The sequence below is a fragment of the Ambystoma mexicanum genome, chromosome 2p (assembly GCF_040938575.1).
Source record: "Ambystoma mexicanum isolate Mex_15411 chromosome 2p, UKY_AmexF1_1, whole genome shotgun sequence".
NCBI classification, from domain to species: Eukaryota; Metazoa; Chordata; class Amphibia; order Caudata; family Ambystomatidae; genus Ambystoma; species Ambystoma mexicanum.
Window position 1 is genome coordinate 1,302,712,402 of NC_090923.1, and position 27,851 is coordinate 1,302,740,252.

Consider the following 27,851-nt stretch of genomic DNA (forward strand, 5'->3'; position numbering starts at 1 on the left):
AACACAATTAGTCATTAAGAACACATGGACCAAAGCTTGGCATACATTCAAAGGCTCAGTAACGGTTCCATTCTCCTACCTGGTGAACTGTATTATTGCTTCACATAATCCAACATTTCGAATCTTTTCATTCTTTTCAACCTCGTTTGGGTGATAAAAAAGAATTTTCTTTTCTTCCTAGTAAAACAAAGGATCAAATAAGATAAGGATACTGCAAGGAGGGTGAATTATTGGTCTGGCTAACCTACTGAGTGCTACAAGGACGAAAATATAAGTCCCAATAAACTAAGCATTTTTTGCATTTGGGAGAAATATACAAGTCAAATTAATGGATACAGTAAATAACATGCTCTTCTCCCTACCCGCCAGGTTCAGTCAACCTCCTAGATGTCGTTTATTTTTTTTACCCTCTGCACATACGCCCATCTTCACTTATTGTTTTTTTAAGGTAAGTTAGTGTTGTGACAGGGAGAAAAGGGGAAATGGGGGCCCAAGCCTCTGAGACCCCTTCATGTGCCTTACAGGTGGGAGCAGGAAGAACGCCAAGGGAAGCCAGCCAGAGAGTGACAGGAAAGGAGGGTGCAGGTGTGCTGATGAGGAGAATATCAGTCTTATTGGCATTAAGGTAGAAATCATTAGCGGCACACCACTCCTGGATAGCAGACAGACGGTCAGAGATGCAAGAAGAAGAAGAGGTGGAAGAGGGAAGCCTGAAAACAAGCCGAGTGTCATCCGCATAGCACTGAAAGTTAGAGCAGAGAGCGGCAATGCAGTGGGCAAGGAGTGCCAGGTATTGGATGAACCGCCAGGAAGAGAGGTTATACCCCTGGGGAACACCACAGGTAGAGAGTCAGATAGAGGAAAGGAAGGACCAAAGTTGGACCTGGGGGGGCTGATCAGAGAGGAAAGAGGTCAGCCAGGCCAGGGCTTTTATGATTTTATTTCAATTATTTTTTTGAATGCGGCTGATTTAGCTAGAAGTGGCCATGACCACCTCTTCTGAGAGGCCATGCATTTGAGATGCAGTGACATTGATTACTCTTACGTCCTGTCCCCTTTCCTCCATACTGCATGGGCATCCCTTCCATTACAAGGGACGGGAGATGGAACCTTTTTCACCAGAAAGAAACGTCTTCCCCTTTAAATGTAGAGGCGCACAGGGGTGCGGCCCTGGGAGCATGTGCTGCCCTGACCCCGCCCTCTGGCACCACACCTCAGTCCCCTTTTCCGCATTGATGTGAATGGGCAGAATTCACCAGCGCTCCTGGGTTTGGCTTCGGTCATGTAATTCCATGAGGAGATACTTCTTCTCTTTGTCTTTTTATCATTCAGCTACTCAGTCCTCCCAATGGCAGTGTTGAGGGACTGGAAGGTTCTTATACCGGATTGTCATCCGAGGGGCTCTGCCCTTGCACCGGCAATATGGCTGTGGTGCTATGCCCTAGTACTGGCAATACGTCCGAGGGGGTGCCTAAACACAGCTCAACCGATCCCCGGGTCAAGGGTGTCACACCTACTGGGTTTCGGCCCGAAGAGCAGGGTAGGCCTCAGATTCTTGGAGGAGGCTGGGCCCAGCGAGCCAAGCAACACGCCGGAGGCATGTGGCAGGCAGCTCGACAAGATGGCCGCCGCGCCAGACAGAGGCACCCGTCCAACGCCATTCTAGGAGTTAGGCGAAGAACGAGTCTCAAGGTGGGACTGGCCTCAACCAGGTACGTGGCCTACAGCCTATCCTTCTATGTGCAGGGCAGTTTTCCACTTCGTCCATACGAGCAGGGTATGCAGCGGCTCCAGCAGCTCCCGGCTACCTCGTCAGTACTCCCTACCGCCTCTCCGGGCTGTGAAGAGGGGTTCTTCGAGAGGTTCCTCAGGCTTATGAACTCACCTCGGATGGGGGTTATCCTCAAGGACGCCATCAGGGAGGTCCTCCCTACGATGCTACCAGCACCACAAGCTCCTCCACCGGCACCCCCAGTACCGGCGCAGCCACTGCCTCTGGCTCCCCAGCCAATTCTGCAGGCGGTACAGTACCAGACACCGCCTCCTCCTCAGTCTCCGGCCGCGGTCACTGTACCCCAGCCTCTGGCTCTGGCTACTCCCCCACCTCCACAGGATCCTCCTAATCCACAGGATACGGATGAGGGTCCGGACACGCCATCCTCAGCCAGGGCCTTCCACGAACGTCTTGCAGGGCTGGCAGAGTACCTGGGCCTACCCCAACCCGAGGCTGAACAGCCGGCAGAGGGGGTTCTGGCAGAAGTCCTCACACAACGCCCCTCTGCCAAAATGGGGATTCCACTGCAAACCGATGTAGTCTCCCTGGCCAAGAAGGGTTGGCTCAAGCCCCACTCGGTCTAGCCGGTCAATCAACGCCTGGCTGCCAAGTACATGCAGATGGAGGGGGATACACTCTTGCTATCGGCCCATCCTCAACCACACTCCTCGGTGATCGCTGTGGCATCACTATACTCTAAGCCTCAGTCGTCCTCAGCCTCCTCCTCGTCGACGCTGCTAGGCAAAGAGGAGAAGATCTTGGAGGCGTATGGGAAGAAGATGTATTCCAACCGTATTTGCATCTTCATCAGGCTAACGCTGATGTCATGCTGGCTGCCGCTAACCAAAGGTTATGGTGGGAAATTGCAGACTTCCTCCCGGTACTCCCTACATAGAGCCAATCACGTTTTAAGGTGGGGCTGGCTGAGGCCAAGCTGGTGGCGCAAGGCCTCATGGGGGAGTCCACCGTGGCCCATATTGACACCTCTGGCCGTGCCATCTGTATCGCCACGGACATGAGAAGGACAGCCTGGCTCCGGGCAACGAAGTCAACCCAGATGTCCAGGAACGCATATTAGATCTACCGTTTGAGGGGGGGGGGGGCCTCTTCCACTTCTCCACGGACAAAGAACTGGACAAGAAGAAAAACAGCTCACAAACGGCCAAGTCTTTATCCATCTTGACAGAGACCATACCCATGTCGTACACCCAGTCACAGCAGCGCTCCAACAGTGGGGCGTACATACGGAGGGTTCAGCGGCTTCCAGGAACGGAGATCCAGGCAGCCTGACCACTCACCGTCTCAGAACCGGCATCAGCAACAAAAAGGGGGGGGGGGAGTAAGGGCTTTTTCCAGTCCCCCTCCTTTGCGACAGCCTCCGAGGGAAAGAAGGCATGATAAGTCCCTCTGGGTCCACGTGTCTCCAGTGGGGGCAGGCTTGCTCTTCATGCACATTTCTGGTGCCAGAATTTCATGGACCCCTGTATCCTCTCCGTAGTATCCACGGGGTACCACCTACCCATCCAAGCCTCTCCTCCCTCCTCCTCTCCACTCCCTCAAGTTTGGACAGCAACTCTTCTGGCGGAGATCCGGTCGATAGTAGAGAGCCAGGCAGTGGAGGAAGTCCTAGCCTCCCAGTGAGGCTTGGGCTCTTACTCCAGGATTTTCACCATTCAGAAGAAGAACCAGGCGGACCCGAGAGTTGTGCTGGACCTTTCCACCCTCAACCTCTCCAATTCACCTTGCGACGAGCCCAGCTCATCTTCTGTAGCAGCAGGAGGGCAGGGTCATCCACCCGCACCACAGAAACTAGCACTCACAGCGTGGTACCTGAGCAGGTAACACTGCAGCACCTCAGCCTCTCCCAGGCTAATCTGGAAATCAGACAGGGCGCAAGTAGCAAGGCTACCAGGGCCCAGTATAAAAGTAAATGGACCAGATTCTGCCACTGGGCAAACTCCAAGGAAATCGATCCCCTGGCATGCACTTTGGATGACATGCACTCTTTTTCGGCGCACCTCGCCCAATCGGGTGTGCAGGTGGACACCTGCCGTACATACCTCGCAGGCATAGGGGCTTACAGGAATTCAGAGGAGGGGGATCGTCTCCTCTTCCAATCCTATCATCAACAAACATTTGACGGGGCTTGCAAGGCTCTACCCGCCCGTCAAGAGGCTGCACCCAGTGTGGGACCTCAACATAGTCTTGGGCGCTCTGGCGCACAAACCGTTAGAGTCAATAGCGTCTGCGGATATCAGGCTGGTCCCCATCAAGACTACCTTGCAGGTCGGCCTAACCTCGGCTCGCAGAGTCTGCGAAATCCAGGCGCTGGTCACCTCGGAACCATTTACTACCTTTCATAGAGACAAAGTAGTCCTATGGACACACCCGGCATTTCTGCCTAAGGTGCCGTCGGCTTTCCACTTGAACGAGGAAATAGTCCTTCCTACGTTATTTGCCGGTCCCAAGGACGAAGCACACAGAGTGCTGCACTGCCTGGATTTCAAGCGTGCCCTGAAATTTTACTTGGACAGGACCAAGGGCTTCCGCAAATTGGACAACCTGTTTGTCACTTTCGGAGGTTCAAGACCAGGCTATTAGGCATCCAAGGCCTCCATATCCCACTGGATGGTCGCGGCCATTAAAGAAACATACAAGGGCCAGCACAAGCTGCTTGCGGCCAACATGCACGCCCATGCAGTCAGGGCCAAGGCAACGGCCATCCCATTCCAGTACCATGTCCCTTGCCAAGTTATAAGCCACTTGGGCCACTCCCTCGGCTTTCTGCAACCATTACTGTGTGGATGCCGGCTCTAGATCAGATGCAGCTTTTCGGACAGGCGGTTCTCCGGAACCCATTTGCTTAAGGGCGGTCTCCTCTCCACCCTGGGGCTACATTCAGTTGTAATCGCCCATGCAGTATGGAGGAAAGGGGACGGGACGTAAGAGTAATTACAAGTTACGTCCCACCATCCTCCCCCCTAATAATACTTATTAGTAATTAGTACTTAGGCAATGTTGTCGACGCATCAATGGGGACTGAGGTGTGGCCCCGGAGGGCGGAATCACGGCAGCGCAAGCTCCCAGGAATGCGCCCCTCTAAATTTAAAGGGGAAGAAGGTTTTTTCTGGTGAAAAAGGTTCCGGCTCCCGTCCCTTGGAATGGAAGGGACGCCCATGCAGTATGGAGGAAAGGGGACTAAGGACTAAGGTACGTTAGTCACTACGGTGAGTAACTTATAATTTCTCAACTCATGTACAGGCTGCTTAAAACTAGTACATTATGTCTTTCTCAGGAGTTCCTTACCAAACGAGACAAAGGCGCAATCAACTTCCCAGTCAAGAATAACGTCCTTATCCCAGCCAAACAAACAGCTAACAGGAGGGAACCCATGAATATAAGTTTGTTAATTGTAGCATATATGTCTAAGATGATTATAGGTAGGCAGCATTCGTGTGCCCAGTTGTGATGTTCTGATCTTGGGGTTTGTGAAGATGCACATAAGTGTGAATATTTCAACCCACATTACTCTGGTGCAGCAAAATCCAATCTTTGTCAGCATGGAATAACCATTTACTCTTAAACAGTGATCACTGTGAAGAATTACGAAGAGTCTGTTTGCACTTCATTTTGATTTTCATGAAAAACATTACATAGCAAAAGTATTCATGATTGAAGCCACAGTCCTGCCGTAAAGAATTCTTACCAAACAAGCATAAGGAGCCCTACCATTTACAACATTTTTGAAAACACAACAAAAAGCTAGTTGGTTGAGGATGGGAGAACGGGCACTCACCTCTCCTTCTTTAGGACCAAATTTGGGATTGTAAATAAAAAAATTCAATAAAGATGGTGCTTTCTGTTTTTCTTGTGCCGCTGTTGCCATCCTAGGACTAAACAAAGACATGGTTGCTAAAATTAATCAAATAAGAAAAATCGAACCACAATCAAACTATCAGTGCCACCCGAATTGGGAGACATGCAGTGAATACATATGCAGTGCTGGAAGTGCAAGATATTTACTTTGGGAAACCACGACCAGGTGGGGCATGGTACCAGTAATAGGGGAGTGGAGCTATGTTAGGCTAACTGGCAACAAGGCAGCACACTTGTCCCAACCCAACAAATTAACAAGTTACTCTCTTACCTGGTAACGTTCTTTCGATGGGATGGTCCGACGACGTATTCCATATCTATGACAGTAATCACCACAGCTGTGCTGCTTTGGAAAATCTTTCGGCGTCTGCGTCGATGACGTCGATACGCTGCCCTCGAGGGCCTCCGTCGAGCCGATGTCACCGGATGTTATAAGTAGGACGCACGACGCCCGTAGCCTCAGTTGTAGTTTTTTCCCCAGAATGTGTGGCACCAAACCACTACCAGTATGATCACAGAAAGCCTTGCGGAAACGTAAGCTGCAATCGCATAAGAAATTCTGTAGCGGGGCAGGTAGGGAGAGAGCGATATGGAATACGTTGTCGGACCATCCCATCGAAAGAACGTTACCAGGTAAGAGAGTAACTTGTTCTTCGAGGGGATTGGGTCCTCCGACGTATTCCATATCTATGACAGACTCCCAAAGCAGTACCAACGTATGGAGGAGGGAAAAGAATTTAGAATATAGAAATTTAGAATACCCAATCAAATTGCAGATTAAATTGCCAAAGGCCAGATCCTGCCCATGGATAGAATCGAGGGAGTAGTGACGTACAAAAGTATGGACCAAAGCCCAAGAGGCTGCATCACAGATGTTACGAATAGGAACACCCCTCTGCAGGGCAGTAGAGGCAGCCATACCCCTAGTAGAATGGGCCCGTATGCCTACCGGAGGGTCCTTACCCGCCAAGCAGTAACATTCAGAAATAGCCAAGATAATCCATCTAGACAAAGTCTGCTTAGTTACAGCTTGTCCCAAACGCCTTCCAGCGTAACCAATAAAGAGTTGATCGTCCACTCTGACCTGGGACATGCGAGAAATGTAGAAACTTTAAGCTCTCCTAGGATCCAACCTATGGAGCCTCTCCTCTTCCTTACCAGGATGTGGAGGAGGATAAAATGCCGGAAGAATAACCTTCTGGCTCAAATGAAATTCCGATGCCACATTCGGAAGAGAGGAAGGACGAACTCTAAGGACAACCCTGTCCTTATAAAACACAGTGAAGGGTGGATTAACTGAAAGTGCCTGCAACTCACTCACTCACTCTGAGAGTGAAAGTGACCGCAACTAAAAACACAGGTTTAAGGGTTAACAGCCTCAAAGGACAAGAATGTAAAGGCTCAAACGGAGCACCCATAAGGAATTTCAGAACAAGGTTCAAATCCCAACCAGGCACCTGGAAAGGTGCCGGCGGACATTAGTGAGTCCTTTGAGAAACTGAGAAATTAAAGGAATTTTAAAATAAGAACACTCCTCAGACGAGCGCTTAAATATAGACAGCGCTGCTAGGTAACCTTTAACAGTACCCACTTGCAGGCCCCTGTGGGCCAACAAAAGCAAAAAAGACAGAACTACAGGAATGTCACATGAAAAAGGACCCACATTCTTAACCCTGCACCAGTCGCAGAACTTTCTCCAACGGCAACGGTACAGGGACTTTGTTGCCGGCCGTCTGGCCGAAAGCAACACTTCCATCACGTCGTCTTCAGGGAGGTCCCAATCCTTATACTTCAACCTTTCGGAAGCCAAGCATGAAGGTTGAGGGATCTGACCTCTGGATGGAGAACCTGACCCCCCTCCCGTGAGAGCAGGTTGTCTTGGTAGGGAAGACGACGTGGAGGGCAGATGGACAAGTCGAGAAGGTCCGGGTACCACGTCCTCTGAGCCCAAGCCAGAGCAATGAGGATCATCCGAGAACCGAACCTCCATAACCTCCGCAGCACTTGCGGGATGACGAGGACTGGAGGAAACGCATACAGCAGTGGGAAGGACCACTCCACCACAAACGCGTCTCCTAAGGCTCCTTTTGGAGGAAATTCCCGCGAGCAGAACCTTTCGCATTTCTGGTTGACACTGGAGGTGAAGAGATCCACCTGAGGAGTCCCCCAAAGGGCGAAGATCTCCAGGAGAATCTCCTGAGCCAGATCCCACTCGTGAGAGATCGCGCTCTGCCTGCTCAGAGCTTCCGCCGTCTCGTTTTCGTCTCCGGCCAGATGAACTGCCGAGATCGAAACTTCCTGCTGGATGGCCCAGAACCAGAGCTGCATCGCCTCCCTGCACAGAGGAAGTGACCCTTGCCACTCTCTTTTTGTTGAGGTAGTGCATGGCCACCCTGTTGTCCATCAGAATCAGGACATTCCTTCCTCGCACAGTCGGCAGAAAAGCCTTCAGGGCAAGCCTGACGGCCCGCAGCTCCAACAGATTGATATGGAGTCTGGACTTCGACAGAGACCAACGACCGCTGACTATCAACTCGTTCCCCATGAGGGATGCATCTGTCACGATTGTCACCTCCGGCCAGGGTAGCCAAAAAAGAACCCCCTTCATCAGATTGCCTTCGACGGCCCACCACAGAAGGTCCTGGACGACCGAGGGCAGCACCTGAACGGGGTCCAACATCCTGCCAGAGAACTGCGACCACTGCATCTTGAGGGCCCACTGCAGAGATCTCATCCGCAACCTGGCCTCCGGCACCAGAAGAATGCAAGATGCCATGAGGCCGAGCAACCTCAAGAACTCGTATGCCGGGAGACTCTGGGCGTGTTGAAACTTGTGCACCATCTGCTGAATGTGATGAGCCCTCACCTGGGGAGGAAAACACTGCCCCAGGGAAGTGTCGAGCACTGCTCCTATGTACTGGAACCGCTGGGTTGGCGTCAAATAGGACTTCTTTAAGTTGAGGGAGAAGCCCAGCCTGTGAAGGGAGTGGCAGGTGACGGACAGACGATCCAGGACTTGCTCAGGAGAGCGCGCCCTGATCAACCAATCGTCCAGGTAGGGGTAGACGTGAATCTCCCCTTTCCTGAGATACGCTGCCACCACCAACATGAGCTTAGTGAATACCCTTGGGGCAGAGGTCAATCCGGTTGGACCTGGGCGCAGAGAGGATCTTGTAGCCGTTAGGGAGGTGAGTGTCAAAGCTTGTGACAGAGCTGGCCGTGAACCATGTCTCAGTGAGACCTAGGACATCTAGGTCAAGTTCCTCCAGGAGGCGGCAGACACCAGAGGAGTGTGACAGCAGAGCGAGAGTTAAGAGTGGCAATATGGAGAAGGTTGATGTCCTTCAAAGACTTCTGGGGAAGGGTACGAATCAGAGGCGAATCAGAGGTACGCAATACAGAGGGTCTAGAAGATGCCCGATGGGGGCAGAAGAGGAAGGAGGAGAGGGCAAGATAGCCAAGGAGGAGACAGCAGGGGGAGGCAAGGAAGCCGTGGGGGGAAGAGAGGGGACAGCAGGAGAAGGAAGGAAATCGATGAGGCGCGGGAGGCGTCTATCAAAGAGGAGAAGATTGGCATGAGGGCCTTGGACCAAGACGGTGCCATTCAACTAAACATTAATGATGACCTTAGAGGAGTGGAAGCAGGGCAGGAGGGCCCCCCACCGGGTGCCACCATTAATGGGAGAAGAAGAGAAAGGGGACAGCACAGATACCACATGAAGAGTCCATAGGCCTGGTGAGGGAACGACAAAGAGGATGTCGGTGAGGGTTTGCCTAGAGGAGGCACCGGGATAGGTGTCAGCGATAGGGAGGCCTGCGTTGGAGAACAGGATATCCTTTTTAAACTTCGTCCTACCAGATTTAGTGAGGAGAGCAGGATAGTCGATAGAGAAGCAGTTAGAGAAAATAGGAGAGACAAAGAGCACCATAGAATAGATGGGATAGGAGAGAAGAGGAGCGGGGGGGGGGGTGAACATTAAGTATTTTTGGATCATACAAATAACATCTTTGGTATTCATTTTACTGGGAATTCGAGTTCTTCAGAAATTGATTTTTTAGATTTACATATCTTTATTGTGGGAGATACTATCCAGACGAGAACCTATCCCAAACCTACAGAGGTTAATTCTGTACTTTCTGCTCTACGTAGTCATCAACTTGCTACTATTAACAACATACCCGGTGGTGAATTCCATAGAGCAAGAAGGAACTGCAGTTCTACTGCTGATTATGCCAAGGAATGTGACATCCTTACCCAACGCTTCTTACACAGAGGCTACCGATTAAACATCATCAATAAAGCGCCTGCCAAATTTGCGGAGTCAAATCAAACTGATCTCTTAGTGAATAAGAGTAAGTCCAGGAATCCACCCCAATTCTATAATCACATGTTTATCCAGAGACTCGTCAATTTTGTACAAATTGGTTCAGAAACATTGGCATATCCTCAGATTGAATAAAGATCTTGTAACACTCTTATCGGATAAACTCAAATTCACTCTCACCAAAGCACTTCCGTTTAAACACAAAGTGAGTCCATCATTCCTTGAAATGAATGACACAAGTTTAAACAAAAACTGTCCCAAAACCACCAATGGTTTCTTCAAACGTGGTAACTGTAACCAATGTTAAAATCAAAGATTTTATCAACTGCAAGTCATGTTTTGTTGTGTGCCATTATTTGTGTGTGTGGAAAGTTGTATATTGGAAGCACAATTCGACAATTGAGAACAAGTATTAGAGAACACTTAGCGAGCCCGAGTATGTCAGACCCCAAAGCTTTCGACGTGTGATGTCATCACGCTGCAACGTCACTTTTGTGACGTTGCCGTTTACATATAGCATTTCCGAATGGCAGGTTTTCTCCTTTACATCGCGGACGAAAGTGTCAGGACGTGGGGATTGGGCCCCTATATATACTTCTCCACCGATTTACGGGTAAGGTCACCTAATTTTTTCCTCAGTATATAATAGAAGAGCAAGCCTACTTTCAGGCAATTAATATGTAATCAGCTGGCCAACATATGTTTGATGTGGAAATACCGTACTTTAGCTGTAGGTCACCTCCTTCTGCTTTAATATATTACCTATCTATAACTAGTATATAAAAGAGCTAGCCTACTTTAAGGCAATTAATATGGAATGAGCTGGCTAACATGTTTCATGTAGAATTATCACACTTTGGTTCTAGATATATATTCTCTGCCTGATATTTACTCAATGCTGCACCAATTGAAGGGCTTTACTTGTTAACCCACGAATCCTCAACTATGCAATTTTGCAGATCCCTCTGAATTAACTCGAAGAGGGAGTCTCTACAGGATTAGTCTCCACCTTTAGGTATGCTTCATATATCACGTATGCAGAAATTTGGTACATTGAAACAAGATTTAGGGTAAGACCGGTCTCGCATCTTCCCCTTGGTTCACTTTGAGGACTTCACCATAATTTTAATGTTAATCACCACAAATACACAGGTGATACTGTACATTTTTAACAATCGCATAATTAGATTGCTTAAGGGATAATCCTAACACTTTCATTTTACTCTGTGATCCTGGTGGCAAGCCAAGTCACGGCACGGTGCCTCATATTTGGGTACTATACCCTTTCTACTGGCTAATGTTTCTTTGAATTTTAATATGTTGCACTTAAGATGAATACTAAATCTCATTACTTTTTTGTTTTCCCCTTTTTTCTTTTATTATGGTTTTCTTTGTTCTTTTCTTTCTCTTGAATGATGTTTTGTCAAGTTCATGTATCAATTGCTTGACCTCTCCGCCGGCAAACCAAAATGTGGTACATTTGTTTTTGGTGATTATTAATGCTGGTTTTTCATTATAATCTTTATTATTTGAATTTTACACCACAATTTCTTATTTTTAGTGTTGAAATTGATCATTTGGATTTGTTTCAAATGGACCAATTGGATGGTCTATTTTCTTTGACTTTGTATATTAATGACCTGTTATGTCTGATTAACACAGCCTTGAAAACGACTTGTGGGTCGAAACACGTGTCGGCTGTCCACCATCTGGAATAAACAACATACTTCTCTGAATTCACTTGTTTTGGAATACTGTTTTTCTGATATTGACCATTGCTATTGTCTAAATTTACTTGAGCGTGATTCACCTTCCCACCACAACAATCTCTTGTTCTATTATTTTCCAACTCTGGTGGATGAGTTGAAGGGTTAAGAGTGATTGCTGCCAGTTCACTTCTTTTTTTGATACTTAATCTAAGAGTGGTCACGAGCGCACAGTACCTATATATAGAATCCACAATCTTCTATCTTTTCTGTGATAAATATGTGCATGCCGGAGGGTCCAGTTTACTTGGCATAGAAGGACCTCTCATTCGCATTTGACAACATTAATCAGGAGTTCTTCTGGTTAATGCTCTTTGACGTGGTGATGCCAAGATGTGTTCTATCAATATTGCTCGAACTCTACAAGGTTACAGTTTCAAATGTAAGGGATGGGAGGGAAGGAGGGGCTTTAGAGAGCTTCAGCGTTGGTAGGGGTCCCCCCAGGGTGGGTCCTGGCTGCTCTGCTTTTCAATCCTTATGTGAATTCACGTTCTAAACACCTGGAAAAGCCCTCCTCAGACATCCTGAGAACATCAGGGCATCAGGTCCTTGTCCACAGGTATACAGATGACAGTCATTGTGTGCAAAAGAGAGAACTCCAATAAAAAGAAAAAATAATTCTTAGTATATTGCGACACCTGCCATATGCCCGTCTATATACGGCGCTGGCACACCCTGTAGTGACGTTCTGGCTACACCACTGCTGTTCCACTTTACTGACAAACCCTTAGAATGGTGGTGCAGAAAAAGTGTCAGTTATTCTGTTAACGTCACATTTTGAACAAGTTACCATACTCAAGAAAATCCCCAATATATTTACAACTGCACAGGTTTTCTAGTAAGTGCTGGTGTTCAAAGCAACTGGACTTAAAATGTGTAAATTAGACTACTGCAATAATCAGATTTAATGTGAAAAGTGAGTCAGAACACACATCAAATGTAATATGGAACATGTGCTTAACCAATGATCAGTTGCTAAATCAGCTGAAGTCATTCTTTTAAACTTAGCCCATGATTAGTGTTAAGATGGATTTCTGAACTCTAACCTGTTGGGCAGAGGTTCAGAAGGCCAGCCTAGTTTCTTGGAACAGGGTAACCTTTTGTACAAGCTAGACCAATCAAGGTAGCATTGGCGGCGGTCAAGACAAGGTTTCAGGAGGGGTGAGGGTGACTGAAAGACCTCAATGAGCACACAGAGTAAAGGACACCACAAATCACTCCAAGTCAGGTGTATATTTATATATAAAAAATACATGTACATTTATTCAATGCCTTTGAACTCAAACACAAAGCAATCTCAATAGTAATACTTCAAACCAATACAACACTACTATAACACATATATACAATACCAAGTGGCCTAAAGGTTTAAAAGCACGGAATGGGTCCACAACCTAAAAGGAAAGGGAGCAAGCAGTGCAAACAGACGTTAGGCAGTTCTCCATCAATCAATTCCTAACTGAGAGGCAGTCCAGTCCCTACGAAGAGTGGGCCCTGGTGCTCAAATGTACTTTCAAATGTTGGTGCACGCGATAGTGCAGAAGGGTGAAAACGGGGTCTCTTGCAGGGGCTGTAGCGGCTCAGGAAGATGGGTGAGGCGATGAAGACTAAGTTCCCACTATTTGTGGAGAGTTTCCCCAAGAGGGCAGAACAGGTTCCAGGAGTTGGGAATGGGACGGTAGCACAGGCTACCTCTGGAAAGGTGAGTGGCCCTCAGGGGACACTCATGCGTAAAAACGGGTGGATGCGCTAGGGGCCACCGGTAAGGGTTGCAAGTACTCACCGACCCCCAGCGCACTCCGGACCAAACTTCGGCAGTCGAGTCCACTTAGTTTGCAGGTTCAAATGCGGCAGTTGTGCAGCTCTGCGGCTTTCAGTGGCAAAGTTAAAGCGATGATTCCCTGGCGGGACAGTGGCCATTTCTCCGCTCCTGGTGAAGGAATCGGGCCAGTTTCACGGTAGCAGGCTTCAGCGCACAGAGGGGCACCGCAGCAAGGCACCTGAGAAGTTCATCACCACGGCTGGGCGACACAGTAACTGCGCGTACTCCGGTTTGCGTGCTCTCTCTTTATTCCAGACCTGGGAATACCAAGTGTACGAAATTTGGCGTGAGTGCCGTGAACACAGAGCTTGCGATCTACCAAGTTTCAAGTGTCAACTCAAAACGGCAGCGGTTTCAGAGCAAAGGTCCTGCGCAAGCTCGTCAGTCTACTGGATGGCCCAGGAACATTTCCGAAGAGGCTTACTTGCAGGTTAAGATGAAGGTGCCGTAAATGGGTAGTCCCACTATTCAAATGGGTCAAAGTGCCTTTGCAGACCTTCTGATTCGATCAGATGCAGAGGGGTCCAGCAGGTCACAAGCGGTTCCTCGACTCAGCTTCTTAGTTTCAGGATGCTTGGATCCTATCCTAGGTTCAGTGAGAACTCAATAGATCGACCTGGTATGGTTGTTTGGAGCCTTCTCATATCCAGAATCTCCTTCGCACCAAAAAGGAAGAGGACCCAATGGGAGATCTGCTCACATACAGGCACACCAGACGTGGACCAATCACGGACCACGGTGGTCCCAGTCATTCCCAGCATATTGGAACTAGACAGTCCAGCCCACATCCTAGAGACACACACACACAAGGTATGCAGAAGCCAGTGAAAGCTTGGCGTTTCACAGGAGAATGCATGACCAAATAAGGATTGACCCGGGTCTGCTCGACTGGGGAAGGCAGAGGGGCAAAATGGCCAAAGCACTGGGCAAAGAACCTCGTGGCATAACTATTTTGGAGCCAGGCCACCTTCCTGTACCAACCGCTGTAAACACGGTTTAAATGGAAAGAAAGGTTTAAAAATAAGCAAAAAGATAAGCTGCCACCAGCCCTGTCCAAGGCACATCTGCACTTCTAAGAAATCCTTTGAGGGAATCTAGGGCCTTTGAAAATTAAAGTCGGAAGACCCAAGCGCACTGTACTGCACGTGTAACATTGTACTTCACTTGTAACATGTTGCAGAAAATTTGCAACATTGGAAAAGACTAAGGGAAACAAAGTGTCCCAGTACTGACTGTCTTTAAGGGCATGTCAGTTTACCCAGTGAGCAAAAGCCCAGTGGAGTGTAGCTGAAGTCTGTGCTTCCCTGGCAAAGTCAGACTCTGGTGTTTAAACAGCAGCAAAAAGTTGGGGGTACACAACTGGAGGGAAAATTACACATAAATGGGAACTTTCCTAACAATTAGCTTCCTATAAACAATATTATTCATCATTTGGTGAAGGCATTGTATGAAATCACAGCAGGAGTCTTATCAAAAGCAGCTGTGTTGGCATAGGAAACATTTATAACACATCGAGGGCTGTAACGTGTTCCAATTCTATCCCTGAGTAGCTTTACAGTCCTGGCTTTGCCTTTGCGTTCAGGGACGTGTAGGCCCGACTTGAAAATGGAAAGTACAAGTCCTAGAATGCAAAGAAAATGGATGACTTAGTCACACGTCATTGGCAAGCCTGAGAGCTCAACACACCAGGCATCTATATACAAGGTTTCATAGTTTGATTAAAAAAAAATCATGACTGGTGCAAGATAATTGCAGATCTTCAGGTCAGGATGAAAAGTCAACATCAGGCGTGTTAAAATAAGCGGAATGGGGATCATATTGGATAATGAATGGCGACTTTCTGAATCCAAAAAACTGCTTCAATTTCCCTGATGGTCCCCAACTGGTGGAACATTACTGGTCATTGGCACTGCCGTGTCAGGCTCTGAAAATCCCAGACTCCACTTCAATAGCACGTAAATAAAATAGAAATTAAAGCACAAGCACACACTCACACCTACTCACCAGTAGCGTCAGCCCTTGTTAGTGCAACCTGTGTGCAAAGGAGACGCCGTTGGGTGATGGCTGCTGCCAGTTGTAGGGGCCATGGGGCACAATGCATGCCAGTCAGGACCGGAATGCTGCGAAAGAAGAGAATAAGAAGCGCAAACAGGATTACATGTTGACGAGGTCTCTGCAAGTCTCCAATGTCCACATTTGAAAGGCATAAATGATGAGCACTACATTCTACACGGCACAGTGCAGGCCATCATCAGCCAGTCCTGGTTTTGAGTCTAATGACGTTTGGGCTACAGAACTTTGCGGCAAAATAAGAGGGCGAGGGTTGACACAACTAATTGCGCAATAGTTTTCTTTAACAGTTTGGAAAGTATAGGCTTCATTGGGTTCTACTAAAACCTGCTTTAACCCACCTAGCACTTGCCAATTGCTGGCTGCACTACCACCGTTTGTTGCCTTCATTATTTATCTGTTTCTCCTTTGTTTTGCACTTTCCACTTTTCCCCCCCTTCCATGCACTTTTCCCCTCCCCCCTCTCGCATGCACTTGCGCGTTTTCAATGTCACTTGGCCTAGTAAGATCATTGTTTTGTTCTCCCCTGTTCCCCTCCCTTGCCTTGTCGCGCTCTGAAACATTTGTGCACGAGCGCAATAGAAATAAAATATCAATATCAATACTACGGGCCAGTGTCACTGGTGCATCAGTTCTCTGCAATTGCACTTTCTCAATCGATTCTCTGGAACTCAGATACCAAGTCTCAATTGGCAACAGTTCTCCATAAGTGCACTTTCGCAAAGGGATTCTGGGCGTTTTGAATCAAAGTACCAGCATGCAACTGTTTTATGTGAGGGAATTTTCTCAGTGGGGATTGGGAATGTTGACTCTGAGGTCTAACATACAGTGTAATTGTTCAGTGGGAAGGTATTTCCGATGAGTTTGGATCAAATGGCTGAAGGCACTTCAGATTAAGACATTTTTATTACACTAGTGGCTTATTTATAGATGTAATAAAGCCATTAACTCTCAGAAGACTGTTTTGAAGCACTCACCATCCGTTATGGGGGATTGAAAAAAGCAAGAAAAGGATATCAAGATGGCGACGTAGGAGACTGAGCTCGGTCCTCCCGGTGACTAAATCCATGATGATCATACAATAAGCTATGCAGACCTACCAGTTGAGACCACAAGAGAAGCAGGGAATCTCGGAAGCCCTCAGTGACAAGAATTAGAGGCCAGAGGCAAGCGGAGCAGCAGCATAGGCTCGATCGGTGTTTGTAGCACCACCAGAGGTCCTGTGAACACGGCGCAGGGGCTGGCATTCCACAGACACGCACAGCAGTAAGCTTGGGTCCGATCCCGATCGGAGAGTCAGGCCGAGGCAGCCCCAGAGAAAGCCGGCTGGGGGGTCGTGGGCCTTTTACAGCAGGAGATACATGTGGGGTGGAGTTAGTCCTGTAAAATTCAGGTGGCGTCAGCACCCACACAGGTGGCATGCACCTACGAATGTAGTGAATACGCGACGCCCAAGCACGGGCGCCCGGCCACTGGCTACAGGCGGCAGTCAGCAGGACCGTAACACACCACACAGGAGAAGCCAGGGCCCTATCGATGTGCCGGGCCGAGATCCACTTCCCATCAGAAGAGCGCGGTGGAGAATCCCAGGTGACAACCTGGAAAGGAAGCCATTGACCAAGGTGGACAGTGGAAGGATGACCCTGCATAGCCTTGGGGGTTTCGGACCCACAAGACATAGGCCCAGGACACAGTCCCCAGGGAAAGGCAGGGGATCACATGCAGATCAAGTGGCTTGGGGACTCAAGGAGAAAACAGGGCGACCGCAGCCACGGGAGCGGTGAAAGCCATAAAAACAGGGGGGAAATCCAGCATATGGTGGAAGACCATGCACTGAAGCGGATCAAATTCCCACAGGGACGTCCCGAACACAGAGGCATAGGCACTCGTGAAAAGATATAGCGAAGTGAAGCGTAGGGGCACAGGGTCGAGAGCGGCACACTGTGCCACCTGTGAGAAACCAGAAGGTGTCTCACCCACTAGTCACCACGTATTTCTCTTTCAGGTGGCTAGGGCATAGCCATCGCTTTTGGATGCAAACCCTTGGGGTAGACCAGTGCAGGAGGATCACCTGTGTTGAGCGGTCTTCGGGGAGTGGGAGTGGGATGCGGGGTGACAAGATGCGGTATCCCTCCCCCTGTAACACCTCTTTCCCATCCGGCAAGGTAGGATGTGGATGTATATGTAACCCCCTCCCTGCTTTCCCTGCATGAACACTTTTGCACCGACAGCCCGCTCTGGGAGAAAACCGACAACACCCAAGCAGTTTACCAGACATGTTCCACTACAATGGTCAGGCGAGGTCAGGCTATTACTGGCGATTACTCACACCTGACTTCCATTAAACTTCCCTACAAGGATAAAAGGCGGAACACGAAAGCACACTCTGAGCGAGGCAAAGCACACAAAGGAACAACAGTTTCGAGTCGGCAGCTGAACGAGGGGGGAAAGATGGCAAACCAAGAAGAGTTTGTAAAAAAGGGAATCACCCTTAACCTTTTCAGCAAGACGTCCTTACTTTCAAGAAACTGATAGTGAAAGCGCAATGCTAGGAAACAAGAATGAAGAATCCTGCATTCTGTGTCCGAGATATCGGAGGCACTCCTGCGTAACTGACCAAGGCGGGGAGGAACAGCAGCCGTTGTGTATCGTCCTTGGCTCCAAGAACAAAGAAGCGGCAGAGAGATCAACACAGCGGGTGAGTTGGGGAAATGGATGCAAGAACGGTCTGTGTTGAAGTCAAGGTTGCGAGCAGCAACATTGTATAATGCGCGCTGGAACAAATATTGTTAAACGCGTGTGATGAAAGATGGGAGTAAAGCTACACTGCTGATAAATGTTTGAGCTTGAGAAGGAAAGATACAATACCATTGAAAGAGTGGTCTGGCACCGTAAATGTGCTCAATCGAAGGTCTCTGTAAGGTATCCCACCAAAAGAAACAAAAGTAGAAGATTGATGAGAACAATTGTATGAAGTGAATCAAAGTGGTCCTGCAACGGTTTAAGTAAAACTCATTGAACATTCGAGGATCCGAGCCCAAACGAGGGAGATCCATATCAAGAGGATCCGAGCCCGAACGAGGGAGATCCAATGTCCAATCCCGAACGAGCGAGAGCAATTATGAACATTGTAATAAAAAGGGAGTCTCAGCCTGAAGGAGGGAGACCCATGATGAACATTGAAAGTGAAAACCTCTGCATTTGAAAATCCTGATAGGAATGGAACTTTGACATGTGTTTGCTACGACAGACCCTCTGCAGTAAGAGACTGTTATTGGAAAAGAGGCTTTGGCAGAAGGCCCTGATGTCTATGCTATGAACTGTATCATCGTGGCAGAGACGCAGCGATCGAAGTGGGCGGGAGCAGTTGAGAACAGTGCTCCTCTACTTTCTTTTTTTTTAAAGGTTTTACTGTTCCTATACTTTTATTCTAAAAAGAAACCGTTCTGGAATGGTTTTGTTTTCAAATAAAAGTGTAGTAAGAAGATGAAACTTGCACTTTCAGTACACTGCTCTGAACGTTCCCTTAAACAGCAGGCACATGTGTCTGGGGGTTTGTATTGTGCATGGGACGGGTCGTTGTGATGGGGTTTGTGGGAAGCGGGGGCCGGACAGTAGGGAACATAGTTCCACTACTACTTTTTGTACACTTTGACCACTGCCGAGAAGTCAAGAGTGTGTGCGAAGCTCGAGCGTGCCGCCTTAAACAGTCCTGAAAACGTGGGGAAGGGAAGCCAACTGCTCAATTATCCTGACATATCATTTCTTGAACACCTTTCTTTTTGCATACATTGTTGTCCCACACCTTTTGTATTTAGGAGTAAGGATTGGCAATAGGTTTATTAGTTTAGGCCCTTTTATTTTGTTAAGACTCGACTAGGACTGCATTATTATTATTTGATGGTCGTAGCTTGCTCCCATCCTTAGATTTAGGTTTAGCTATGCGTTCAACCAATCCATTGAAGTTCAATAAACACCCTTGAACTGTGGTCTGTCTTCGCTGTTTGATACCATGCCTTACTTACACACCTTACCGGACCAACCACAAAATTAAGAAGACACAGAAGTGCCAAATGCCAAAAGGCAGAAGTAAATTTGCGACGGCTAAACCCAAACCCCCATACAAAGCCTAGGAGGTAGCCTACACAGGTGTTGGAGACAGGAGACTTGATCTGAGAGGCACACAGGCCTTGCAGAGGATTTTGGAGGGGGTCAAAGTGGTCCGCAATGTTCCACTATGGCGGTGAGCAAAGAAGACCTTAAAACGGTCCTTCACTGAATTCCAGGTGAAAAATCAGATAATCCTTTCAGTCGCAATTTGCACTGCTAAAAACGGAACTGAAGCATCAATGCAGGAACTTAAAAGGGATATTGCTAAGCTTGAAGCAAGATCCGACTGGACCGAAAGAGCCCTCCAGGAAGTGGTAGAAGACTCGAGAAAAAAATAATGAGATCCTGGAGCACCTCTCGCAGCTATCTCAAAACCTCAAGATTCAATGCGAAGAACCGTCCGGAGATCCGATATTCGCATTAAGAACATGCCAGGGGACATTGGGGATAAGGACCTAAAGGAAAGGGCACAACACATTTTTGGGGAAATGCTGGGAGATGAGCGGGGGAAAAGCAGCGCAAAAATTCCAGATCCACTGCATAGGACCCAGAAGAGGGGAGCCGGGAGCAAGACCAAGAGACGTGTTAGCAGCAATAACCTCTTATGGCGAAAATGAACAGATTCTGTGGGGTGCACACATTGCAGGCCCCAGTAAGATTAATGGGGTGGAAATACAGCTCTATCAAGACTTGCCAAAAACGACCCTGCAAAAGAGAAGAGCAATGGGCTCAGTAGTGAACGCCCTCTCTCATAAGCAAATAAAATACAAATGGACATTTCCATTCGGTCTTCTATTTACATGGGAAGGCAAATAGGATCGCATCGCAACGTGTGAAGAAGGTGCCCAAATTTTGCAACTGAGCGAAGACGACCCGGGGAACTCTCCCAACAGGCCTACACTGTTGTCTCCCAGAAGGAAACCCTGGGAATGGTCAAATGTGGCTAGGTGTAGGCCTGCTGGTCCCTCCCTAAGAGGTTGGATGGAATGCAAAATAGTCTGAAGATGTCTCGGGCTCATAGAAGGGGAACATCAGAGAGCTAAAGTCAATGAGAGGGCTCTGAGAGAGGCAACTGAAGGCTAGCAAACAGTAACGCTTGGTTCTCACAGACAGCTAATTGGAAAGCAAGAACACAAAGGGATCAAGCGGCACATCAAGAAAGGAGGCCCCGATGTAGACCCGTAAAGCTTCAGAGAGTCGCTTGGAATTTGACAGCGGGTCTTAGAGTACCCCACACAGTTTATCGCTGGGTTTTTGTGGCGGGTCAACTCCAGGGGCATCAAGCCCTTAGACACATTAGGAACTTTGACTCACCCAGGGAATGTTGTTGGGAATTTTCAAACATAAGGGGGGGATCTAGTTGAGGGTTTAGAGGAACAGATAAGGATGGGAAGGATCAAGACAAAAGAAATGCGGGCAGGTATATGGGCAAACAAAGAAAGGGTATATATAGGTTAGTCGGGGCAAGGGGAAGGTTTAGATGCCAGCATCGAAATGGGAGGCAAAGGCAGAAGCTGGAATGGTCACTGAGGAACCAAATTCAAATTACTATCTTACAACATAAGGGGGAATGAACTCCCCAGTGAAGAGACAGAAATTGGAGCCCTTACATCAAAGGGAGAAAACAGACAAAGTGCTCCAAGAAACCCACATTTAAAAAAAGATAAACACAGAAGAAAGATGAATAATTAACCATACATCTTCCAAGCTAATGCAGAGGGGAAAACAGGGGGAGTACTCAGAGCATGCCGGAACATCACAAACATTAAAATCTTAGGTACGCAAGTAGGCAAAGGGTGTCGTGTTTCACTCTGTCAAAATCTAACTCGGTATTGTCGTGCTTACACTTGCAATGGTATATGCCCCCAGCACGGGACTAGACGGTTTCTTGAGGTTGGTTCTTGCTAGCCTTGAAACATTCACCAAGAGGGATATTATATTGATGGAAGACTTAAACATGGCATGGGACCTACAGAGAGATTGAAGCCACAGGACATATCATGGGCAGGTGACCCAGTCGAAGGCACTAAAAAATAAATTGAACCAACTTACCCTCAAAGACACATGGATAACACTACATGGGGATGCAAGGGGCTATACCTTCTATCCTCATGTACATAGATAATTTACATGTATTGATTATGTCTGGACATCCACAACACTGATTGGAAGGGTTAGAATTGGGTCCCAGCCCTACAGATACGGTGCGTATTGTGCCTTTTTACGCATGTAAATATAGCCATTACAGAGCATTTCATTTTCTTCTGCATACCGTTTACGCTGTATTTATTTTCATTAAAAAGCATACTTTCCTCCACTAGATGGCAGTAGAGGGCAATAATCTCCATATCTGAGTGTATTACACAACTTCTTTTATTAAATCATTGAAAGTACAGTGGGGTTAACTAGATTTTTGGGACTTCTAGTTTACCATTCAAGCTTAACATTTTGATGTAAGGATTTACATGTTGCCATGTGTTATTATGCAATTTGTGTTTTTGGAAGTAAATTCTTTAAGACATCATTACTGTAGGCCTTGAAATCCAAACTATTTGTACTGAGTAACGCTTGGAAGGTATGTGGTCAAATTTGCAGAGTGGATTAAAATCCCTGCTTCACTGTTCAGCCAAGGTTTGTGATCCTGGTCCCCTGTCCCCATACTCCACCCTGCCTCCCATCTGTCCGGCCATCCTACTCCCTCCTTTTTGGATGCAACCAGAGGACCACTAGTTCCTTTTTTTCCACTTCCACCACTGATGTGATTAGCGGTCATGGGCTGAATTTGCTGTGATGCGTGTTATGACCAAGATGCAGAATCTTGACTATCTAGGAGGAAATCTATTGGGCAATCAAGACTGCTCTCCTAGGATGGAAGTAGAAGATGGGGTAAGGTACAGACAAGTCCTTAATACTTGAGGAGTTCATGTGAAGTTATATTAAACAGGCAGCAAGGAGTAAGTCAAGAGACATTAACTTTGCCATGTGCATTATATAAATGGTCACAACTATTAATGCTAGCAGGTCGAACAGTGGAACAGGGGCCAGTCAAGCTTTTTGAGTAGTAACTAGTTGGAAATAAATCACTTGTAGCAGCAATTTCAATTTTTGCTAAAAAGGCACAGTGGCAAAAGTATTTGTCCAGTGTCACACGCTTTAGTGTTGAAGCAGGGCTTTGGGACCAGTCTTCAATTTATGCACTTGCCTGCATTTCTTCCTAACTGTAATTGCCAGAATTATGATTTTTGGCTTTGTACACAAACAATAAACCAGTAAAATTATAAATATGCCTACCATAATGCAATTCAGCTTGCTGGCACTTTTTGGTTATTTTAAGTGATATTGCTAACTAGTGTCTGGCGATCCACTTTAATTTCCTGCAGCAGACAACGAGAAAGGTAGATTAGCAGTTTGTGACTTTTGCTAACATTATGTGTGCAAGTTCCTGTAAATGAATCATATGCCAACAATTGCTTACTCACACTCCCTCTGCAGGCAATACATCAGTCTCAATCTATATTAGTTCTTAACAGAGTTTCTAGGCTCTAGAATTTTGAAAATGAAGCTGTGTAAGTACCAGGTACTTGTAAGTTATTTTATGGCAGAATATTTTCCACAAGTGTAATAAAATGGTTAAAGCCAATCCAGACAACTTTGATCTACAACTCTTTTGGGCTACAGTTCTGATTTTACATATGCATTGGGTGTATGTTGGATACGTTTTACTCTCTTGCAGAGGAGAAAACTCATTTTTACTCTCTTGAAATTGCATTTACTCTCTAATTTGAAAAATAATGCGTAAAATACTACCACCTCAAAATCTTATCTGGAGCACTGTTGGGTCCAATAAATCTTTCAGACCACGCTCCTCTGATACAGACTCTTTGTCTGCCGAGGAATCGGTGTCGGCTCTGGAAATGGGCATTCCCAAAGGAGTTCCTTAAAGACAAAGTCCTGGCGGCAGACATAGGGGATAAGATAAGGGCGTACTTGGAGGCCAACTCGACTCCAGAGATATCCACGAGCCCAGCATTGATTTATTTTGACATTTGTATAGCGCACTGGAGCAAAGGGCATATTGGTGCTGGTTACAGTAAAGTTTGATACAGGCAGGCAGTATTTTTACTAGCATATGTGAAGGCCGCTTGTTACAGTGAAACATAAAGGCAGACCGATGGTACTATTATTTGCACACATGAAGGTTATACATACAAAGTAGAACATGTTAGCTTTGGCGGATTAAGTGTCTTGTGTGAACAGCCATGCTTTAAGGCTTTTGCAGAAGGTCCAAAGAGATGATTCTGATCTTAGTGATAGCAAGATTGTGTTCCAGTGTTTCACCACCACCACTGGGAAGCTGCAGCCCCTGCCTTCTATAGCTTGAATCTGGGGATGGCGAGGAGGTGCGAGTCGGCGGCATCAATGGGTCAGTTAGAATGTGATTTAGCAAGCAAATTTTCCGGATAAATATTTAGGGGCAGTATTAGATAAGCATTTGTGCGTTAGAGATAGCGTTTTAAACACAATGTGTTCGCGAACAGGTAGCCAGTGGGTATTCCGTCTTGCAGAAGAAATGTGCTTTTTTTTTTGGAATGTTCAGTGCGGCTCTTAGTGCATTATTTTGTATGATCTGAAGTTTTTTAATATTGCGAGATGTTGAGCCTGTAAACAGAGCATTGTAGTAGTCTATCCTGGAAAAAATGAGTTGTCTGGCAATCGTGATGCAGCTTTCGGAGATCAGGAAGGGTCTAGGGGCGTTGATGAGTTTAGATATTTATGCTGCTGCTGAGGCGATAGCATTTACATGTATAGTTAGAGAGAGCAAGAAGTCCAAGTATATCCCCAGAGTTTTTACTTCTTTTGAGACTGGGATAGAATTTATGTTGATGTCGAATGGTTTGTAGTCATTGTTGAGTTTATTTAGGCATGCTAGGAGCAGCTCAGTTTTCTCATCATTTTGACATCCAGGCCTGAACGATTTGATATGTTTTGCTCAATGCTTTGGAGTCAGATTTGTAATTGCCCGAGATGAGAAGGAGGATCTGGGAGTCATCTGCATAAGTGTAGCAGATACCCTGATCTTTGAGGCGGTTGAAGAGGGGCTTCATAAAGATATTGTACAGCGTCAGGGACATGCAGGAGCCTTGGGGAACTCTGCAGGTGACTAGGGCTGGAGGGCCAGCTGCTGAATTGGAAAAGTCCCTCATTGTTCGGTTAGATAGGAAGGACTCAATCCAGACTGCTGAGAGGTGTTGGCATAGGATTTTATGGTCTACTAAATCAAAAGTCGCAAGAGTGCTGATTCCGTTCCGTGACCCGGACGGAAACCAGATTGGCACAGGCCAAGGAGGTTGTTGGTTTCAAGGTAATTCTGGGTTTGCAGGTATGCTGCTCTATCCAATATTTTAAGTAGGAAGGTGACTGTCATGATATGGCGGTAGTTGGTTGGGGTATTTGGGTCTAGAGTAGGCTTTTTTAAGAGTGGGAGGACACATGCATCTTTTAGATTGGTAGGTTTTTTTTTTACCAGTGGAGAAGGAATTGTTGATGAGTGATGCAATAAAGGGGACGAATTCTGCTGCACAGCCTTTTATGAATGACGTTAGGCAGATGTCCCCTTGGAATCTGGGTGGCTTTAGGACCTTGATGATTTTGGTAACTTTTAGGATAGAGACTAGGCTAAATTCAAATGGGAGAGTGGATTGAGGAGGTGGGGGAAGTGGAGCTGGGGGTGTCTCAGTTAGTATTAGTTTTTTTCTGCAATTTTTTATTGGCGTAAGGAGATTTTGTCCAATAGTGCCTTTTGAATATTGGAGCACCAAGGGATGTCTTTAAGGTAACTATGTGGTGGGGACTGGTGATTTGAGTTCTCGCAGGATGGCGAAGGGCTCTCTTGAGCTTAGTTTGGACTTTTCTTTTCTATTCGCTCGTTATAGGTTGAGCTTTTAGTTTGGAAGATGGCCTGTTTGTAAGATTTAATCAGTGAGGTGAAGTGTTCTTTGTTAGCAGCTGAAGGAGTCTTTTTACACAAAGTCTCGGCTGCTCGCTTGGTGGAACATCATTTTTTTAGTGATTTGGGGTGTACCAGGAGTTCAGGTGAGCTATTGGTTGCGTTTACGTTTGCTCATAGGAGCTACCACATTAATAGCTAGTAGGAGAGTTTGGTTATAAAATTCTACCATGGCGTTAGGATCACTAATTACATGTCGGTAATCGGTTATGGGTTGAAACAGTGGGAGCATGTTGGCCGCAGAGATATTACAAGCCTTAATTGATAGGGAAGCTGGTGGGGTTGTGGTGTGGCGCAGGTTTGATTATTCTTGGGGAAGGGAAAGGAGATAGCATTATAGTCAGACCAAAAACACAGAATGTCAGATATGAAGTTGGTGTTGTAGTTAGTATCTGCCGACCAATCCAGCGTGCAACCTTTGTCAGGAGTAGCAGCTGTGCTGCATTGGGTGAAGCCTAACGCTTCGAAAGAGTTGGCTAAGCCCAGTGCATTGTCATTGGTAGGGTCATCGCTGTAGCCCAAATTTAAAATCGCCACAAGGATTATTTTGGAGGATGGCTTAGTGTCGCTTGAGAAGAGAAGTGCAATGTCTTCCTCAAAGGGTATTAGGGGGCCTGATGGTCTGTAGATCAGATGGATGGTTATTGTGGCAATTGCAAAGAGAGAAATCTGATTGAGAGCAGTTGCCCTGACTGGAATACTTGGTTGGATGTTTCTCTGATAGCCAGGTGATTCTGAGCTATGATGGCTATCCCTTCTGCTTTGGTGAGCAATCTATCCTTCCTGAAGATATTGTAGCTATCCGGGATGGTCCAGCAGCTGCATGCAGCCATGCTTCCGTGATGGCTATTAGGTCAAGGTTATTTGAGGTAATGAGATTGGATATATCGAGGGCATGGGCCAGGAGGGATCTAGCTTTAATAAGCACTCCCTTAAGATGTGTATCATTGAAGGCCTCATGGGAAAAACAAAGGCAACAACTGCAACGAGATCTAGAAGATAAACTTGAGGGGATTATGAGTAAAATGGATAATGTTTAAAGTAATATCACACAAAAGCAGTACAGAAGCATTAATGGACAGCTAGAATTCTTGCACACTCAAAAGGCTGAAAGAGCACTGTTAAATATGACATAAAAACTATATAAAAGGCAAATAAAGCAGACTGCCTCCTAGCAAAACAGGTCAGAGACAAAATAGAGGCTCGAACTATAGTAAAGATAAAAAAATGACCAAGGGAACGAGGTATCAGCAATAACCAAAATCATAGCACAATTTACAAAAAAATTATATAGGCGTATATACTTCAGATATGCCTAATTCAACGGATCAAATCTTGTATATGCAATTGATCCCAGTAAACAAAACCTTTCGAGGTGGAAATAACAGCAGAGGAAGTATCACGTGCAATCAAAAAATGTGCTCCTAAATAAAGCTCTGGGACCGGACGTCTACCCAGCAATCTTTTACAAGAAATTCAGGGCCACCCTGGCTCCCAAACTGGCAATTTTATACAACTGTTTTGGGTCTACAAGGGAAATTACCCCAACCGTGGAGGAAGCCAAGGTAGTGCTCCGCCCTAAACCATATAAAGATCCAACCCTATGTGGCTTCTACCGGCCCATAGCTCTGATTAATATTGATAAAAATCTTTATATGAAAATATTGGCCAATAGGCTCGAAGCGATTCTTCCTAACCTGATAGACCCGGAGGCCTAGGAGGGTATGTCCCCTTGTGGGGAAAGTGGCAATGAAGGGCCTTCCAGCCCTCCTCCTGTCACTTGACTCAGAGAAGGCATTCGACCGAGTGGAATGGTCTTTTGTGATCCAGACTATGGAGCAAATGGGATTTGGCATGCGGTTCCTACACATGGTGCAAGCGAACTATAATTCACCAACAATAAGAATGATGATAAATGGGCAGCTCTCCCAATGCATAGATATGCAACAGGGTACCAAGCAGGGGTATCTGGTCTCCCAATTGCTATTTGCAATATATCTGGAACGGTTTTAAACCGCATTAGAACATCCGAGCATATCGACGGGATAGCGTTCGGACGTGACAAGCACAAAGTTATGGCATTTGCTGATGATAGGCTCCT

At 46.8% G+C, this 27,851-nt stretch overlaps 1 protein-coding gene across 3 annotated transcripts in view; it reads right to left on the reverse strand.

The window, feature by feature from the left end:
- The window catches only part of CCZ1 (CCZ1 homolog, vacuolar protein trafficking and biogenesis associated), a 732,451-nt gene that overhangs the window by 628,492 nt on the left and 76,108 nt on the right, over window positions 1-27,851 (reverse strand). For 2 of the 3 annotated variants that reach the window (XM_069645641.1, XM_069645642.1), the window contains exons 2-4: window positions 15,568-15,683; window positions 5,571-5,667; window positions 80-177 (exon numbers count right to left, since the gene is read on the reverse strand). In XM_069645641.1, coding sequence (XP_069501742.1) covers window positions 80-177; window positions 5,571-5,660 — 188 coding nt within the window. In that variant the 5' untranslated portion in view covers window positions 5,661-5,667; window positions 15,568-15,683. Of the gene's footprint in view, window positions 1-79; window positions 178-5,570; window positions 5,682-15,567; window positions 15,684-27,851 lie in introns of those variants that run through there. The other variant, XM_069645640.1, reaches the window with a different exon arrangement.